The sequence below is a fragment of the Leuciscus leuciscus genome (genome assembly GCF_965113295.1).
Source record: "Leuciscus leuciscus genome assembly, chromosome: 23".
Taxonomy (NCBI): Eukaryota; Metazoa; Chordata; class Actinopteri; order Cypriniformes; family Leuciscidae; genus Leuciscus; species Leuciscus leuciscus.
Genome location: NC_138747.1, coordinates 27022755 through 27043240, shown reverse-complemented (window position 1 = coordinate 27043240; position 20486 = coordinate 27022755). Strand labels below are relative to the sequence as shown.

Genomic DNA, 20486 nt, shown 5'->3' with positions numbered 1-20486 from the left:
GTTGCATGACTTGACTAGTCATGTGATCTCAGTATGGCAGTGCCCATGAGGGGGCGACCCTCAATGTAAAAGACTGATTTGTTTTAAGTCTTTATCTCTTCATCTTAATCTTCATCTTCATTTTTTTTCCCGTTCTTAAAAGTGTTCTTATTTTCTTTCTTTTTTTAATTAGCAAAACATTACTAAGTGCATCTTTAGGACGAGCCAGTATTGACATTTAAAATTAGTAATAAAATGTAATCATTCTCACCTCAAAAAGAAATAGTAGGAGTTGTTCTCCATGACGCTGTACGAGTAGCAGGGGAAATATCCCAGCCCGCTGACATTGAACCTGGAGCCGGCTGGCACCTCCAGCATGCTTCCCCATGCCTGATCGCACAGCAGCTCGATCTCCGCGGAGAAGAACAGATCCGTGTCGTACTGCCACGGCAGGTAGTTGTACACGCTGTAAGACTCCTTATGAAGGGCGAGCACCTTGGCAAAAACTATGATCTCCGCGAGCTCGGCGCGGCACGCTTCCGTCTGAGGTCTCCAGTCGTGGGGCAGTTGGCATCCCCATGATGCGCTCAGGGAGAGCGCTAATATTAATGCCAGAGGAGAACCCATGACATGCAACCTTAACTTACTCGTGCAAACTGCCTCTAATAATTGCAATCCCGCGCGGTTCGCTCTGATATCACCTCTAAAACAGACTTATCCAGATCCGCGTAAAACGCACGCAATAATATCCAATGCAACTCTCCAAAGCAGTGAAGGATACGCTTTGATTTAAAAGACAGTTTGAAGTTTGTTTTATCTGCTGTAGGTATAATACATCTCTGTGAATTTAGACTGATCTATAGGTCTTATCGCTTCTCCATTCTTCCATGTGCGCCGTGTGCATTACGCGCAGCGGTTAGTGGAGAGCCTTTCAGTGACGCTCAGAAGAAAACACTTCAGTTCAGCTTTCATCTCACGCCTGAGCTATGCGGGCAAGAAAGCAGTGCAAAACAAGTTTTAAACGTTTTTATTAACAAAGTGTAGTCTGAGTTTGTCAGTACCATCAGAAACAGGAGCATGAACTGCTGATGTCACTTTATTATTATAGCCTACATTATATAATGCCAAGCAAGACTAATGAGTGAAAATGGTTAAATATTTTAATTTCCACTGCAAAATGAGTGGTGATTTTGGAATTGAAAAGTAATACCAAGAAATGTCATGAAACCATTCATATAAATGTTAAAGTTATTATAAAATTTTACCAGACTAAACACATTCTCAGCTCATATGTCATGCATATGAGGTTGCCACATCTTTAACTAATTTTGTTTCCAGTTTCGCTTTGCTTTGAGGAAACAAAGAGTGACAGACTGATATGTCTGCCAAGCCAATAATCCTCCAATATTTGGCCATTTTTGGATTATCCTCGTTGGCAAATAATCATGAACAGTTGGATGATTAACAGAAGTGTCAGTTTTGTGTTTTCATTTATTGATATATTTTTTACAACATTACATTGTTACATCGTCCGTCTCATCAAATAGGCTCCTCATGCAAACATTTGCAAAATGTCCATAACATACACTGGAAATATGTATTGTCTTTAATTGTAGTTACAGTGTTTTGTAATCAGTATTATATTTCTTTAATGGGTAATAAACATTGTTCATGATGTTTTTTGTTTTTTTTAAACAAGTCCTAATGTAAAATGCACCTTTGCTTCTTGATACTTTTTTGTGTGTGTACAGATTAGGATTTGACCAATTAAAAAAAAAAGTTATATTTATTATATATATATATATATATATATATATATATATATATATATATATATATATATATATATATATATATATATATTTTTTTTTTTAAATAATGGTGAGCTGTGAAGGACAATAAACCATAAACGAGGATAATGAACCATTGCAAATTACATGAGGTTAAGGTCCAAGCTGACATGAAAGTGTACCCTGAAGCAAATCATTATTGCATAACATGTAATAACCCGCAGAACATTTATCACCCTACAGGACAGCACAAACCCCAAGGGAACCTCTACTTCCCCACATTATAGGGGGATTTTGAGTTCTGTGTTTGCAAGAATGCTGTGCTGTGATGTTTTAGCTGTCAAAAATATTTCAAATTTCAAATATCTTCTTCCTTCTTCGACCTTCATGTTCTGCGCTACAGGGGCTGTCCCAGAATTTAAAAAGCTGTCTTGCAGTGGAACCTCAGAAGTTTTGCACAGTTTTTGAGCCCACAGAATCCCTTAGGAAACTCCACAGAGTTCTGGAGAATTTCTTCTTTCAGACACGTTCTTCACATCTGATCACCCTGTGAGCAATCTTTGTAATTAGCTAGTCATCAGATCATACTTTTAGCAGTCAGTAAGACTGTAATACTATCAGTTTAATTTAACACATTTTACCAATATTTTCACCCTAAATAGGAGGCTTTAACATTAAATGCACATAGCTTGATAATGACAAACCAAATCACTCACATATTGGATGAAATTATGCATTTTAGTTAATTAGACCAAACATCTTCCTGTTGCTATACTTGCAGGACTTTAGATACTTGGATTGTATTAGGATTGATACTTTAGAGATAGAATGACTAATTTAAAAAGGATGCATCTGATTTTGGTCAAGATGTTCTTGCTGTAACACACCTATGATGTCAAGGTACAGTCTGCTCACTATGTTTTGAGACAGCATCTTGAACTTTAAAGGAACATGTTTTGTAAGATGACCATCAGCGTTTTGACTGACTTTCTTGCATATTTAAATGAAATAAAGTTTCACTGGAAATACATCTTTGTGCTAAAAATGAAAAATGAAGCTTAAAGCCTAGGACAAAGAACAGTTTGTGGATAATCCACTGTTTACTCTTGTGTTAAAATGATAAAGTCCATCGTTTGTTCATGTTAAATCCAGTCTGTGCTGGCTTCAAAAGAGATTTAGATTCCTGAAGCTCAGATCTAACGCACGAAATAGACTCTCACACTGGACCAAGACACTCGGACTTTGATCAGCCAAACGGCTCATTCATCGGATCTAGCTGCAGATATACACACTGCTGTGATGCTTTTATTTCTGGCTGAAGGCACAGTCTAATTCCAGGCCGGAGCGATCAATGTCATCTCACATTATGTGCACAAAATTTCAGCACATTTGTTTTCAGTTGCAAAGAGATCTAATTTAGAAAATGACTCATTGTAGGCTATCTAAGACAGTGCACTGACTACAGTGTGAAATTATGTGTTTGTGTTTATCCTGAACTTTACTGCCATCTGTAGGTGTGTCACCATTACACACACTTCTCTGAAATATCAAAATGTAAATGAAGCAAACATCGTCGTAACACATGGAATATTTCATAAAAGCTTATTTTTTTTAACAATTAAAAGTCTGATTTATTAAATTGCATTTTTTCATCAAAATAGCAGTAGCTGCTGTGATCGAATTGGAATTATAGCATTCTGCTTACTGCATACTGCACAATATACGGTTTACTAACTATTATTTAAGGAGGAAAGTTGTTTGAAACATTATGCAATATGCAAAGATAAACATTTAAATGGGACCTATTCACTTTTACATGGTGTTTGAACATAAATGTGTGTCGGCAGTGTGTGCATACAACCACCCTATAATGGTAAAAATCCACCCACTCGTCATGAGTGTTCATAGGGGTCCAACTCCAAGACCCTAGGACTTTTGTCGCACATGAACCACGAATACACACACACAAAAAAATTAATAGATTCGAGGAGTTTTGTGGTTGAAATTTAAAAAAGTAACAAATCCTTCCCTCGCGGGTCAATTTGACCCCTTAGGAATGAATGGGATGCGAGGAATGCTTCAGTCCACATAGAAACCCTTAAAATGCTCAAAATTCAAACTAAAAATGCTAAAACTATACCAAAAAATTATTTTATAATGTCTACATGTGAATCTGAATGCATACTGAAGAACTGACTTTAGGACCCAGCGGAACAGCTCATATGCTCCATATAGAGCTATAAGGCCATCTCCTAGGCTAGTGTAATGAAATATCATGTTATATATTTTTTTCCCAACAAGAGGTCGTTAAAGACACCCAATGTAAGATATTTTGAGCTGAATTAAAAGCGTTATGCATGAGATTGTGAGTTAATTTGAATTTAAGTTGAAAGAATGTGAGGAATGTGCTTAAATTACTATTTATTTATTATTTATTGTTCAAATCTAGTAATTAAAAAAAAAAAAAGAAAAGAAAAAAAAAGTATAATTTTAGGGCTTCGGGTAATTTTGTCCCGCGAGGGAAAGATGTGTTACAAAGTGCGAGGGAAGGATGAAGGTTAACCCCTGTAAATAATAAGCAGTGTCTCAGAACAAGCTGTTTGCTAATTTGTAGCTTTTGTGACATCACAAATGCTTAGGCCCCGCCCATGACTGCAGACAGACTCCGCCCTATTAGCATAAACCCGCCCTAAGTGAGCAGTACACAGTCCATCATGTTTATCTTCTCGCCAGAGCATTTAACAGCAGCATTCAAGTAAGAAATGTAGCCTATTCTTATTAAAGCTACTAAGTTATTCAGTCAAGAGCAGTGAGTGATTTTACGTTTTTCTTTGTGTTTTTGACATAACCTTGTGTGTATTTTAAGCTCAATAACACGTGAAAGAGAACTTAGTTTAATACTCACGGGATTGCCGTCTGACATCCAGCTTTCTGTGAGCATGCTTCGGATGTGTGCGCTCAGAAAACCACATCAGAAGTTAAGACTGATATGGCTTTAAAACGCATGCAGACAATAAACTTTCATGATGATACAGAACTGTAATTTCATGTGAGCGTGACCACAATAGAGAGGATAATCAAAACCAAACGAATGTTTTGTTAGTTTTAGGCAGAGTAGGCCTATAGGAGGCAGTGTTGCCAGATTGGAAATGTCCAGTCCAAGTATCAAACCAGAAGCCTAAAATTATAGTATTTGGAAGAAAATGATCTTGCACGAGTCAAACGTACAGAATACAGCTATTTATCTAGACCAACAACTTTTTGACACGACCTGCAAACTACTTTATTGCTAAACTAGGATTGATAAACTTGGAAACAACTGACCTAAGCACTGCAAATAATACAGAAATTACATGTTTATGATATACAACTTTGTATACATTAAACAAAAGGAACGTTAACTGCTTGTGAGAGTCATTCTCCACAATGATTGGCTAAGAAGACATAACGTGAGTTGAGAATGAGATGGAAGACATGCGTACCAAGTTCATGTTCTCCTCACAATCATGAGGGTAGAGTAGAATCCACAGCTAGATCAATGAGCCCTATGATTACAACGACCATCATGTGAAGTGTCACAAAAATCTGAAATTATAGTAGATTATGGGATTTTTTTCATTATTGATCGTGCATCATACAGAGGTCAAAATTATCGTACAAATATGATAATTATCGTATGTCTGGCAACACTGATCGGAGGCACGAGCTATACAGGCTCCGCCCTCCTCTGGAAAGTAAGGCGGGGAGCAGCAGCTCATTTGCATTTAAAGAGACACGCACGGCATGTTTTTCCTTCCAATAAAAAAAATGGGCAATAAAATAAATGATCTGTGGGGTATTTCCAGCTGAAACTTCACAGACACATTCCGGGGACATCTGAGATTTATATTACATCTTGTAAAAAGGAGCATAATAGGTTCCCTTTCAAACAGTAGTGACTACATTATTGTCTCATTACCTCACCTCATTGCACGTTTAATTTAGCAAGTGGTGTTATCATTTCAAAAATTAATATGGTTGTTTTGTAATTGAAGTTTGAGTAAAATGTTAAAAAAATTACTGCATGTAGAATACCTTTATTCTAGAGCAATAAACTAGATGAGGGACAAATGGTACAGTGTGGTTGGTTGAAATGAGAGTAGTGTAGAACTAGCCTGCTGGATTTACAAACATCTGTCAAGCATTTTAATATATTTACAGCTATGTCTTGGAAAGCTATATTTTCATGGCACATTTACAGGAGCAAATCGCATCCAGGTGGATTATATTTTTATTTCAGGTTTTGCATTGTTTCTTATTTTAATGCTTATTTTAAAATGTCAGACTAATGCTTTTTTGTCTCATAAAACTACTCAAACCATTTATATTTCTGTTTCTTCACATAAACCATATGAAGAATATATAACCATCTGTTATAGTAAATACTCGATTTCCCTTTTAGCCTGTCGCATTTCAGCATGTGTGTAATTTGGCAGAAGGCTAGTATACGGATTCTTCTCTGCAGAGTTTGTATTGCTCTTTTATTGTGGGGCGCCACGGTGTTCCATTTCCTCCTGAAAGTTGTTCATATGGCCCCGGCTTGCCCTCCTGCCTTCTGGTTCCTCAAATCACTGAAGCATTTAGTCTCCCACGGTATAGCTGACACCTCACCATGTGTACATGTCTGGCATCGCCTAGCAACCTGCCACCAGGGACGCCACACACAGTCGCAAGAAGTGGTGTCAGGTGGGCCGGGGTTCTCTGGTGTTCCTGTGAAAAAAGCTTTACCTCTCAACATTCTTAAACATTCCAGCTCAGGTAGAAGAAAGTCTCCTTGTTTGTCCCATAGAGCAGGGTTAGATATCAAAACTGAAAGTATTGCTTTCCTCTACACGATTTTCTCCTTTTTCTCTGCATGTTGCACAACCTGTGGAATGCAAGTGGCACTCGCTGGTATTGCAGTGGTTCTGTGTGAATGACAGCCATGAGGTGGCAGCAGAAACACTTTAAAGACCATCTGAAGACAATCAGAACCTAGCAATTCGTTTTTCAGCCTAGCTGATGGTTGGTTAAAGGGATACTTCAGGATTTAGCATTAAGCTTTGTATTGGTGGAAAACCTGTAGTATTTTCGAATTACCGTGCTTTCCATCCTCATATCCCCCTGAGAGGAGAGATTTATGTATTTTTTGTCTGGAAAAAGTACTCCGATGACGCAAAAATCGTCATTTTGCGTCATCGGAGGATTTTTTGGCCGGAGACTAAAGACTACAGCCAGTAGTAGGGGCTGTCCCGCATGTTCTCAACCCGCCCATAGGAGGTGGGATCTCACTCACAGAATGTACACATAGTGTCAGCCGTCTTTCTTTGGAAGCTAAGCTAGCAGGCTCTTGCTCTGTGGAGAAAGCTGAGTAGTAGGAGAAAGCTGAGTAGTAAGGGTGACCATCCTCTTTTTCCCGGACATGTCCGGCCGTCGAGATCGTCCAAAATGTCCAGGATTCGGCTTTTGCTTTCTGCAGTCGCCATTCATTGTTTACATGCACACCTTTGTTTCAATCTAACTGAATTCATTTCGATTGGTGAATCTGAATATAGTGTTTACATGAACGCTAAACAAGTGATCGGTTGATGTGCGTTTTAACATTGCTAAGAAAATTCCCGCTCCTCCGTGAGAGATAGCCTACGAGACCGGTGTCACTCATCAGTAATCACGCCACCGGCCTCGCGCCGTTCTCCCGCGCCCCTCAGCCTCGTCCTGCTCGCCACAGTAAACATAATGAATGGCGACTGTAGAACGCAAAAGCCGAATTCCGGACATTTTGGCGATCTCGGAATCCCAGGCAAACTCGTCACGGAGACTCACTAGTAGCCTAGCCTTGTTGTTTTCAACTACGCTCTCTTACTGGTAGGCGTGGCCTCCTAGGGCAGCGAAGCAAGTGCATTCTGGGAGTTGTTGTCTTTCATCCACATAAGCCAAAAATACATTTTCTGGCTTTTTTCAGTCTAGAAAGCTCCAAATTCAAAAATAATTTCACATTTCTTCTACATAAATGACCTTTTTTAAATACACATTCATCTTTCCAGAGGTGAAGTATCCCTTTAATGTTACTGTTAGTCTGCATTACACATTTAACCCTCTGAGGTCTGAGCTGTTTCTGGGCCTTGGAGGTGTTTTGACATGCCCTGACATTTGTGCTTGTTTCTAATAAATGGATAAAGTCTGATTATGTATTCAGCACAAACTCTGCTGCAATAATATGCAAGCAATATGGATGTACATGTTTGCATTTTTTTTTATAAAATGAAGATTATGCATGGTTAGTAACTCTAGTTTATGTGGCCATAAAACACATACTGGATATTTGTTCACAAGACTTCTGAGAACTGGATCTCGCAGCCGAGGGTTTTTACTACAAAATGATGTGAAAATCACCCTGCCCACTCATTCACAAAAGAAAAACAACAACAATATATTAATGTAATATTGTTTTCTGAATGAAATGTTCCAGCAAGAATGCAGATAATGCTGTTTATTCATGTTAGCATGTCAGCAAGCTTTTGTATGTTGCCAATATAGACATTAAAACCAGAATACAAAGCAGAAAAGGGAAATATGTAATATTTGTAAATCAGTTAGTCTATTAGCATTTGCACTGAGAAAAATCAATAGGATGCACTTGTAAGAAAAGAAATTGGTAAAAATATAGTGAGCTTTGATGATGTTATGATCTACACTGTAAATGAAGTTACAGTATGACTAATAATGTAGGTTGTATTGTATGTGTTTTGACAAGTTGACATAAACAGCAACACAGGCCTAAACATGATAGTGTTAGATGGCAATGCCCTGGTACTTTGACATATACCATGAATGATTAGCATAATCATATACCATGGCATTTACATTTTATTGATATGCAGTCCAAAGAATTGTTTTTATGACAACCTTTTTTTGTAAAGGAAAATAAAATATGAATTGTTTCGAATCTTTACATCTGAGTCTACTGAATATATTGACCCACTGGCCACCCAAAAAAAAAAAAAAGTTGTAATCTAATATGTAACATTGAGTTTTTTTTTAGTGAAGTTATATTGTGTTAGGTTCATTCATTTCTGTTTGTATAGTGTATAAATACTGTCCTCTAGAATGAATAATGTCAATGTAGCACCATGATATAGTGTAATAACAGGTTGTACAGCAGCATTCTTTAAAAAGCACCAAAGTTGGCATCACCACATCTATGTTAGAATTACATGAGAAACGTATCCATCTCTGACTGAATCATAATATTCATGACTTTCTAACATCCAAAAACACTTTAGGAGTCTATTCTCATTTTTAAGACAATTCATTCTACGATATTATTATATCTGACTTTGTTCCACATTGGAGCACCTGTGCTTGTATCGGATCACGAGTTTCCCCCGGTGAAGCCATGAGCCGCAGGGCTACATTCCTGATCCCTCTCCCTGTGGCTCACCGTCAGGCCTCTGAGAGAAAAGCAGGAGTTCAGAGAAGCCCTCAGTGGATGGATTGAGTTACACTTTACATGTTAGTAACTGAGACATGTGAGCAAGCAAGTGAGTGATACAGTATCTATCTATCTATCTATCTATCTATCTATCTATCTATCTATCTATCTATCTATCTATCTATCTATCTATCTATCTATCTATCTATCTCATCTATCTCATCTGTCTCACTCTCGCCGTCCCTCCCTCCCTCTCTCCATCCATCCATCCATCCATCCATCCATCCATCCATCCACACATCCACCCATCCATCCATCCATCCATCCATCCATCCATCCATCCATCCATCCATCCATCCATCCATCCATCCATCCATCCATCCATCCATCCATCCATCCATCCATCCATCCATCCATCCATCCATCCATCCATCCACTATCTATAAAGTGTTGGTGTCTTACCATGTGCTCCCCTACTTGAGATCCACCATTGGAGAACATCTTTGAGTTGTCCTGCTCCTGATGAGTGAAAATAGATAAGCAGTTTTAATGAGGTACTTTTCAGTTTCAAAATCAACTAAACTGATCCTACGTCACATAATACATCTGTCAGTAAAACAGTGTTAAAACCCTTAAGATTGTCTCATTAAACCACCAATATTATACAAATAAAAGGTTTGGAATGGCCGATATTCAATGTGATATCTACATTTTAGAGGCTATGATTTAAAAAAAGAGCTGATGTTATGTGTTTGTAGTCCACTCACGTAATCTGAGTTGGCCTCCAGTAGTTCTTCTGCCTCGCTGTCTTCAGAGCTACAGCCTCCATGTTGACATCTCACGGCACGCTTCTCTCTCCCAGACCTCAGAAAGTCCACCGCGGAAGACTTCCGGAGCAGGGCTGAAACAAACAACCCAATCAAATCATCAGTTTATCACAGGGAATCTTCCGCACTGTTTCTTTTTCAAACCTTCCAAAAGTTGAGATAACTTTATAAATTAAGTTTGTAAAAAAGAAGGTACTTTTGTTTTCATGTTGTATTTCAAAAGCCATTTGCAGCTATTGAGCAGGGATACGGGTGAGGTTAGGGTCAGGTTTGGTGGTGTGGGGAAGTTCAAGGATGGGTTAAAGGGATAGTTCACCCAAAAATGAAAATTCTGTCATCATTTACTCACCCTCAAGTTGTTTCAAACCTGTATGAATTTCTTTTTTTCTGCTGAACACAAAAGAAGATATTTTGACAAATGTCGGTAACCAAACAGTTGATGGACCCCATTGACTTCCATAGTATTTTTTTTTTTCCTACTATGGAAGTCATTGGGGTCCATCAACTGTTTGGTTACCGACATTTGTCAAAATATCTTCTTTTGTGTTCAGCAGAAAAAAGAAATTCATACAGGTTTGAAACAACTTGAGGGTGAGTAAATGATGACAGAACTTTCATTTTTGGGTGAACTATCCCTTTAAGGGGTGAGTGAAGGGTCAACAGTGTAATTATAGATGTAAATGGAGAAATTAATTACAGCTGTAATTACATGCAGGGATTTTTAAAATATAAGTAGCCTACATTGTAAAAACATATGAACACCATAAATGCACTGCATCAAATTATTAATTTAAATGTTAATTAAAATGAATGTTAATACAAATATAAAAATACAATAGTGTAAATAATAGTATAAAATATCATACATATATATACACTTATCAGTCAAAAGTTTTGGATCGGTAAGATTTTTTATGTTTTTAAAATAAGTCTCTTCTGCTCACCAAGGCTGCATTTATTTGATTAATAATAATAATAATAATATTGTGAAATATTATTACAATTTAAAATAACTGTTTTCTATGTGAAGATATACTCAAATGTAATTTATTTCTGTGATCAAAGCTGAATTTTCAGCATCATTACTCCAGTCTTCAGTGTCACATGATCCTTCAGAAATCATTCTAATATGATGATTTGAGGCTCAAGAAACATTTATTATTATTATCAATGTTAAAAACAGTTATTTCAGGATTCTTTGATGAATAGAAAGTTCAAAAGAACAGCATTTATCTGAAATAGAAAGCTTTTGTACATTAAACACTACCGTTCAAAAGTTTGGGGTCAGTAATAATATTTATTACATTTTTTGGGGGAAATAAATAAAATAAATCAACACTTTTATTCATCAAGGATGAATTAACTTAAGCAAAAGTTACAGTAAAGACATTTATAATGTTACAAAAGATTCAATTTTTTTTTATTTAATCATTTTTAAAAATATTTTTTGTTGTATTTTTAATCAAATAAATGCAGCCTTGGTGAGCAGAAGAGACTTCTTTTAAAAACATTACAAATATTACCAATCCAAAACTTTTGACTAGTGTATATATATAAACTACCTTTATCAATGATAAAAACTGTCAATTCATTATCATAAAAAAGGAAGGAAAAGTTGGCACACCATAGCTCCAAAAATAAAAATAAATCCATTTTTTATTTCATGTTCTCACCACAGGTGACGTTTCAAGCCAAGTGGTATGATAATGATAATTCATAAACAAACAAAAAATAAAAGTTTAAGTAAAATAAGAAAAAGATAAAAAATAAAAGTTTCCCATACCTGCCTCACAGATGTAGGTCACAAGCATGAGGACGAGTAGCGTTGGTATGAGCTGTCCGTGTGGCTCCATGTCTCATCTCAGCTCTGAGTTCAGAATCCTGCTGCTTTTACCTCACCTGAGACTCAAGCCCGTCCCACAGCAGAGGGGTGTGACCTTCAGCATCCGCCCGGACACATGGAACTGGCCCAAAACAGGAATGGACATTTGCATAAACCAGAGTGCAGTTTAGCCAACACTGGGCAAACTACTGCACATCTTCAGATGTTATCAGAACCTGTGTGAGGTAAACACTGGACACAGAGCAAGCCAGCTGCAAGAAACTGACAAGAAGCTGGAGTCTTCAGATGTTATCAGAACCTGAGGTAAACACTGGACACAGAGCAAGCCAGCTGCAAGAAACTGACAAGAGGCTGGAGTCTTCAGACGTGTCACTGAATGTCATGCTGCTTTCCGTCAATTTTAGTTGTGGTTAATTGGGACACATACATATTATGATAACGTATCATATTTACTTAAGTATAGGCTTAAAATGTCTCTGCCTGCTTGTTTTTAAATAGTCACATTTTAGTAAAAGCCACTGGGAAAATATGAATACAATAAAACCACAGTGATATTAAGAATATTTTTGAACTAAATTGTGGGGTATGTCGTATATGTGTTTTAGATGTTATAATTTTGTACAGTTCTTCAATTATTATATCCTTTGGTCAAAATGTGAGATTTTTGTATGCTATCTTTTACATTTTATGTGTTTCTTAGATCATTTTGTGTTTCATAATTGTTGTATTGTGCATATTTTGCTGAAAAGTCTAATAAGCTGTTTAATAAAAGGATTCATGACAACTTACTCCATATAGTGTGACTACACGCACCACTATATGTTCATTAAACTTTATCCTTTTCCTGGGCAATAATGTCATGGATTTTGCCTGTTTTTTTTTTTTACCGTTCACAATCAATAAAACTATAAATATAGATTTCGATTACATAAAAAATTCTGAAAATTTGTGTTCACTGATTATTCTCCTGATAATTAAAATGGTATTTTTTCCTTCCGTACCATTAATATAACAAATCATTAATACATCTATTGCAACCATCAGATTAAATGCTATGCTGAATTGCTGAATATTCTTCAAAAATGTAGGTCAGTAAGATTTTCTTTTTAGAAATTAATATTTTTATTCAGCAAGTGTGCATTAAATTGACCAAAAGTGACAGTAAAGACATTTATATGGTTACAAAAATATATATTTCAAATAAATGCTGTTCTTTTGAATTTTCAATTAATCAAAGCATTAAAAAAAAAACACTGTTTTCAACATTGATAATAATAAGAAATGTTTCTTGAGCATCAAATCATCATATTACAATGATTTCTGAAGGATCATGTGACACTGAAGACTGGAGTAATGAAGCTGCAAATTCTGTTTTGATCACATAGGAAATTACATTTTAATAAATATTAAAAACAGCTAATCAGAAATTGTAATGATATTTACGGTATTCTTGCTCAAATAAATGCAGATTTGGTGAGCATAAGAGACTTTCAAAAGCATTAAAAAATCTTACCAACCTCAAACTTTTGAATGGTAGTGTAACTTTAAGGTTTTGTGTGAACAAACTATCCTTCAAAAATAAAACTGAGATATTCACTGAAAGTGCGATAACTAGCTTCTGTCACTCCTTTTTTACATTTAATGTCCAAATGTGCTTATCAATTGATTATAATTTTTGTAGCTTACATATTGGATTCAGATCAGTTATTAATTTGGTTTAAAATGAAAATGAATATTAATGATTCATATAGCAGATGCATTGTGTGTTGGCCTGGTTTGCATTTGCACCTGTAGCGTCTCCATAAAACACAGTGTCCATGTTCAGGCTGTTGTGTTGCATGTAGTTCAGGTGTGCCATCGTTCAGTTCAGGTTCACAACTGCCTCGCGTCAAACAATTTAGCCCTTGTTTACTAGAGCACAACAAATCGGATCCTGAAGATTCTTAGGGATTAAACAGATTAGAGGTGGATAGCGTGTTTTTGTGGACAAAGGGTCTTGTGATTCGGGATATAGTGTTACCTGTCCCTCTAATTAAGAAGCTATCGAGAAGCTGGATGGAGGGCAAGATGGAGAATTTCCATCAGTGAAAAAAAAAAAAACTCCACCGAGGACCCATTAAAGTGAAACCGAGCATGATAACCCTGAACCGGGCCCTGTGACCTCCTGTAGCATCACTTCACTTTTAGAGCAGCTAGTTAAAATTCACAACACACACACACACAACACACACACACACACACACACACACACTGGAAGCCTGGCCCTGTGGACAGGGAGCTGGCATTGAACAGAGTTGAACTTGATAGCTTATTGTTAACTTGTTGGTGCATGTTGATGGTTTTCCTTGCAAGTGTTTGTTTTGCAAAAAGCTGATTTTTGTTGTTGTTGTTGTTGTTGTTGTTGGTATTTGTTTGAATAAAAGAATACCAACTAATTATTTAATGTCAGGAAATAAGGGGCACAAAATCAAAATGTACATTTATTATTACTATATATATTTTTTTTATTTTATTTAGATGAAGCATGTGTACCTTTTATTTATTGTGTAAGTTCTCTGTTTATAAGAATCAAAAGGTCATGGCTAAAGCTACAAAAAATATAGCCTACTCTTATATTTACTTATGATTTTGACATAAGTAAATAAACACTGAATTGTATTCAAGTAACAAATTGATTGTTGTATTATCCAATGGCTTTAGGGGCCAGAAAAGGCAGCAATTATACATATTATTTCAATTTTACTTTAAAACAATCTAATACAGAGAAAAAATGGAAACATGACTTATGTTAAAGCTGCAGTCCGTAGTTTTTCCTCTTTGTCGCCATCTCTGTTAGAAATCTGCAATTGCAGTTCTTCGCGGAATTATCAACTTTACGTGTGTTGTGCCTCGGCACGGCACAGCGCCGATGAATCCGATGTTTTGAGGAGAATGTGCGGCTGTCAGTCACCGCGCCGGTGTGGATACTGTCATTCGCAATCACAGATTCTACTTTTTGGAAGTACCTGTAAGAATTTTCACCGGAAAATGTCATCTGAACAAGTAACATCCACTTTTGTTCTGATCAACTAAGGGGAAAAAAAGCATTGCAGTAAATCGCGCTGATTAAATCTAACGATTGCTTATCATATCACTTCAAACCGTGCAAATTATACTTTGTTCTCAAATTGTTAATGTTAACAACATCAGCATTGCATGACTACATTTAATGCCCTTCCGATATTTATCCTAGTTTGCGCGTGGGCCCGGTTGCAGTCTCTTTTTTTCTGTAGCCATTCCGAAGTCTTTTGCGTTTTACAACGGGTGATTGTCGTTTGAACCTTTCTGGATCCGCCATCAAATTGATAAGTTTAATTATATTGAGTGCTGTGAGAAAAGGCTATACATCTCCACCTCCAACATCCTCACACACATAGCCTACTAGCCGAGACTCTTCTTTATGTGTACGGATGTGACGTAATGACGAAAAGACATGCTCGAATTTCCCGGGGAAATCCACCAGTATCACTGGAATTAAAAACATTATTACGAGCTTACCGTTTTGAATCGAGCTAAGGCAAGCAGATCGTTTTGAAAAAAAGTTACGGACTGCAGCTTTAAATAAAAATAAAAAATGATCAAATAAATGGTCTGAGAGTGAACATAGCACTTTAAACATGTTTCAGCCATTAGTGCTTTGTTTTCTATTTTTCATTTGTAAATGTTTGTTTAAACAATGAAGCAGCAAATAATTTAAAAGAAACTTTACTTTTCCTGATACGCAGCCATATTATGGAACATTTCATAAAGATTCATAAAGACTATGAACAAAATTCTGTGCAACACACATTGAACCATGTCAGGCAGCCCATACTGTTGCATTACTTAAACAAAGGCACTGGAATAAGCACAAACCAGACAACTCTATTTTCACACAGGTTTAACTCTCTGACGTGTCAAATTAAATAGTTAGCTTCTTGTAATGGTGCATCATCATTTAAGCCATCATTGTAGTAATTATCAATGTTATTTTCTTTCTTTTTTTCAGCTTAAAATCAAGGATGATGAAGGCTGAAAACAATAGTAGTGGTTATATTTTCATTTAAAAGTGACAAGTGCTGATTGTTAAGTGTAAGAGACAATGTTTAAAATTAGGCGATGAACAAATATTTGGCGGTTTGGTAAGCAATAAGCAATAATTTGTCTATAATACTGATATGTTCGTCTAATTGTCGCCTTATAAATGTTCAACCTTTCGGTTAGAGAGAAATAGACTGTTTATTCACTCTGCAACTACTCCTTGTACCTTGTTTTCACTTTTTTTTTTTATCTAATGTGACAGAACCAGAATATAGCTGTCCATCCATGCGAACACGCACGCACGCACGCACGCACGCACGCACGCACGCACGCACGCACGCACGCACGCACGCACGCACGCACGCACGCACGCACGCACGCACACACACACACACACACACACACACACACACACACACACACACACACACACACACACACACACACACACAAGCAGCCTGGACAGTTAATCTTTAACCCATCATGTCCAATCCAGAGCAGAAAGAACAACACACTCTTTCTCGTCGCAGTCTCTTTAAACCTCTTGAGCATCGAGCTCTTGATGAAGTGAAGATGTAGCAGAGGTTCTTTGGGTCCTGTCTTTATCTCGGTCCGCTCTGAACCTGCTCCAGAGAGCGCTGAAGGTGTTGTTGGTGTGAGACAGGCAGTAGAGAAGATCAGTGTTTAGGTCTCTATGTTACTGGCTGTGCACAAACACACACATCTGGATCCAGTCTGTGTCCCTACACCTCCTTCTCTCCAGAACTTGTAAAGGATGTTCGTCTCAGGTTCTCCTTAACTTTGATGAACTCCGGGGCGCTGCAGTTGCTGTCCTCCACACTTGCTTGCTCCTTCTCCAGCTAAAGCACAAAAAACACACATAATATATATCTGTCAGATATTTAGAGCATATTTGGTTGGTGTTTTGCAGCTAAACAGGATATACATCTGAAAGAGGGTTTAGTATGATAGATCTCTGATACACAAGAAGAGGATATTGAGCTTGAGATTGTATGGTTTCTACCTCCTCTAGTTTCTGGTGTCTCTTGAGAAGCTCCTGTTCCAGTGGAGAGATTTTCCTCCTGGCTTCCTCCTCCTGCTTTCTCTGTTTTATCATCTGCTCTCTCTTCCTTTGCTCCAACACACGCTGCAGTTCTGGCTTGTTCTCCACACTAACACCTCTGAGGTGTATCAAATAAAATAGAATAAAAAAGAGAACGGAACAGAATGAACAAGAAAAATAATTAATAGACCACAATAGAATAGAGCACATTCGAAAAGAGAACAAAAAAAGAGAAAAGAATACATTAGAAATCAGAGGAAATTAGATTAAATAGATTAATTTAGATTTATATAGATAAAATAAAATTAAAATTAAATAAAATAATATTTAAAAATTAAAGTAAATTAAATTTAAAATAGAATAGAAAAGAATAGAATTAGAAAATCTAAAGAATAGACACAGTAGAATGTCAAAAACAAAGATTAGAATACAACAAACAGGAAAGGAAAGGAATAGGATAGGATAGAATAGAAAATAATAGAATAGAATAGAATAGAATAGAATAGAATAGAATAGAATAGAATAGAAAACAATATACCACAGTAGAATGTAAAAAACAAAGATTTGAATACAACAAACAGAGCAAAAGAAAGTAAAGTAAATAAGTAGAATAGAAAAGAGCAACTACAAATAAGAATTAAATATCACAATACAAATATAGCAAATACATGGTAAAAACAACAAAGAATAAAATAGCAAACATAATAAAAAAAGAATAGAGTAGATAAAACGAATAAAAACAGAATAGAAAAAGGTAGAAAAAATGAGAATGGAATAGAATAGAATAGAATAGAAAACATCATCAGCTGATGCAGTCCATAAGTCATCCAGCAGGTGTCAGTATTGTCATGTTAGTGTCACTAATCAGATATGTGTGCTTTGTAAAACTTGTTTGCTTTTTTTTTTTTACAGAAAAGGTGTGAAAGTACAAAAATGTATTAAGACAATTTGTTATATTGTAGCCTGTGAAAATATGAAGAGCTGTTTCACTGTAAACGTGTCAGAATATCCATTAGTTTCCTGTTGTTTTTACCCTTCATGTTGCCAGTGTTGTGACTTTCCATCTTTGTCACAGTCAAGGCTAATACCATTTACAATGGGCTCATTTTGACAGACCCGACATCAGAATTGTGTGCTCGTTTGTCTAAGTGCAGCTTGGCTGAATATATATGATTCTTCCATCAATTCTGACCAATGCTGCCTAAGCTCTCACAACCGTTTCTTCAAGGTGCCAAGCTGCTGTTAACACACGTGATAATTAATAACTTTAGTGCCAGGATAGACATATGCACACCCACACTCACACATACAGACAGACTGATAATTAAATTACGTGTGAGCTTGTTCTCTCCGCAGGGAGGTGGCGCCACAGGTGCTGAGAGGAGAGGAAGGAAGTGTGTGTGTGTGTGTGTGTGCGCGCGTGGGGAGTTCAGCAGATGTGGGAGTTCCAATAAGCATCCCTGTTCATTTAGATTGTGTCCTTCAAGCTGAAGAGACAGCCAGACAACAACAAATAAACACAAGGGACATTTAATGAAGATAACAAGAGAGACATCAGGCCCCTGGACGGCTCCTGAAAGCTCCTCATAATAATAACACGCTGCTCTTTAGCCCTATCTCAGCTCTCGGCTATGAATACTCACTTGCTGAACCTTTGCTCGGATCGTTGGCATCGACCTGTTCCTGAAATGATCTATAGATGGTGTCTATTTTCCTATCATGGCTAACAATGACATACGAGCCAAATGTGTCTCTCCCCTTTTAGTGCCTCCTTTTAGCATCACTTCTCCTGACTGATTTCTTTCAGTGTTTAGTTAAACTTATCGTAAAGAGCTCTGCTACATCACTGCCAAATAAAAAGGCTCATCTAGAGAAGGCTTGAGAAAAGAGGCGCTTTCCTCTGCCAACCTGTGCCACCTCTGATGCCCACTGTTATCTGTGTGGATGTGAGATCCCCATCCCTTTCTCTCTCTCTTTTAATGTCCTCTAGACTGTCTTCTGCAGGGTCTCTCAGCACCAAAGAGGCAAAAGTGCCAACAGTAACTAAAAGATACTTGCTTAATGGCCGACATGGCACTGAGCCAGAAAGCTCTCTGTGGTTTAAAGTGTTTGGTAGTGGAACAGAGTGCACACACTAATGAATGTACCCACACAAACAGTGACTTTTTCTCTGTAATGAAAGCCTCTAATAAATCGGCCCTCCATTCATGTTGTCTGCAACTCCATCGGTTCCTATTAGTCTTAGCACACGAGATAGCTGGATTAGTACTGGTGCTACATGTTGGTCAAAGTCAACGGTATCCAATCCTGCTCCCAGAGGTCCACCTTCCTGAGAATTTTAGTTGCCGCAATTATTAAAGTGTTTGGGAAGCTATTTTAAAACGATAGCCTGAAAAGCTATAATTGAAAATAGCTAAACTACCATAGTGATTAAACCTGCTGGACAGACTACAACTCCTCCTCTTACCAATGGAAAATTCTGAATGTAATCAATCCACAATCTGACTTGTGATGAGGTTTGGAATCATAAATCACGCTGTGTTAATTTAATTTAATTTATTTCCAGATTCAATCATAGGCTCGTTCTTACGTACTAGAGCTCGTGCGCACATACACACTCTTCAAAAACAGTGCTTTAAATCTCTTGACAAACTAAAAGACCTAAATGACATTTGTATGTATTCAAATAAAAGATACAGATTGTACTGAATGTCAGCTTGCTTATTTTGCCAAAGATAAGTATTTATTACGTCCAGTCAAGATGTCATGTAAACAAGATCATAGGACAGGGCTAGAGGGCCATGACCTGGAGGGTTTAGTTTCAACCCTAATTAAACACATCAGAACCAGCAAATCAACGTCTTTAGGATTACTTGATCATTACAGTCAAGTTTGTTCGGTTTAGGATTGAACTCTGCAGGTCGTGACCCTTTAGGAACGGACCTGAAAAGCCCTGAAACACCCCTTTTATCGTTCTAGGTTTCAGAAGGGTGCTCACGAGTGTCCCCTTTGCAGTTGCTATCTGCCCTTAATCCATGCGAGCTCCGCAGCATACTTCTACCCTACAGTCAAAGCAGCTTTATGTCATGAAAGTATAGACTCAGAAGAAGACCATGAGAGCTTAGGGTGCTGTTTGGGACAGGAACACTGTGATTTAGCTAATCTATGTGCATGGAAATGATTAGGAAGCCATGATGGATAGAGACCAGCAAATTTTGCCAGGAAGCAGATAAAAAACAACCTACAAATTGACAGGATCCTGGTTTAAGCCAAAGGACAGTGCTTTTTTTCCCCGGTTTCACAGACAAGGCTTAAATCTAGTCATAGAACTAAAATGTACCAGTAATGCTTTTTCTAAGGCACATTTATAAAAGCTACTTGAATGTCCTAATTTATCTAAGGCCTAATCCTGGCTTAATTTAAACCCTGTCTGTGAAACCAGGCCATGGTACCCCCTTCACTACGAGGTCTCCCA

At 37.2% G+C, this 20486-nt stretch overlaps 3 protein-coding genes across 4 annotated transcripts in view; all 3 read right to left on the bottom strand.

Moving 5' to 3' along the window:
- ccdc3b (coiled-coil domain containing 3b) overlaps positions 1–975 on the bottom strand; it is a 29062-nt gene extending 28087 nt beyond the window's left edge. The window contains exon 1 of the mRNA XM_082156549.1: positions 251–975. Within this exon, the coding sequence (XP_082012675.1) occupies positions 251–606 (356 nt within the window). The 5' untranslated portion in view covers positions 607–975. The remainder of the gene's footprint in view (positions 1–250) is intronic.
- Positions 976–9119: 8144 nt separating this feature from the next.
- Positions 9120–11999, bottom strand: LOC309488352 (uncharacterized protein). Its single transcript, XM_082156598.1, has 4 exons — positions 11830–11999; positions 9987–10120; positions 9682–9738; positions 9120–9238 (listed from the first exon to the last, which is right to left on the bottom strand). The coding sequence occupies exons 1-4, from the start codon at positions 11897–11899 to the stop codon at positions 9197–9199; spliced, it is 303 nt and encodes a 100-aa protein (XP_082012724.1). The 5' UTR covers positions 11900–11999; the 3' UTR covers positions 9120–9196.
- A 2357-nt stretch (positions 12000–14356) lies between these two features.
- Positions 14357–20486, bottom strand: part of LOC309488340 (protein FAM107B) — a 33129-nt gene continuing 26999 nt past the window's right edge. For both annotated transcript variants that reach the window (XM_082156571.1, XM_082156572.1), the window contains 2 exons: positions 16973–17129; positions 14357–16808 (listed from right to left, as the gene is read on the bottom strand). In XM_082156571.1, coding sequence (XP_082012697.1) covers positions 16692–16808; positions 16973–17129 — 274 coding nt within the window. In that variant the 3' untranslated portion in view covers positions 14357–16691. The remainder of the gene's footprint in view (positions 16809–16972; positions 17130–20486) is intronic.

What these genes read in the sequence shown, in the direction of transcription:
- LOC309488352 (XM_082156598.1), bottom strand. Translation starts at nt 11,899, where the DNA reads ATGGAGCCACACGGACAGCTCATACCAACGCTACTCGTCCTCATGCTT. An exon ending in GACCTACATCTGTGAGGCAG is followed by an intron (nt 10,121 to 11,829) that starts GTATGGGAAACT and finishes TGTTTGTTTCAG; the next exon opens with CCCTGCTCCGGAAGTCTTCC. An exon ending in CTCAAGTAGGGGAGCACATG is followed by an intron (nt 9,239 to 9,681) that starts GTAAGACACCAA and finishes CTTTTCTCTCAG; the next exon opens with AGGCCTGACGGTGAGCCACA.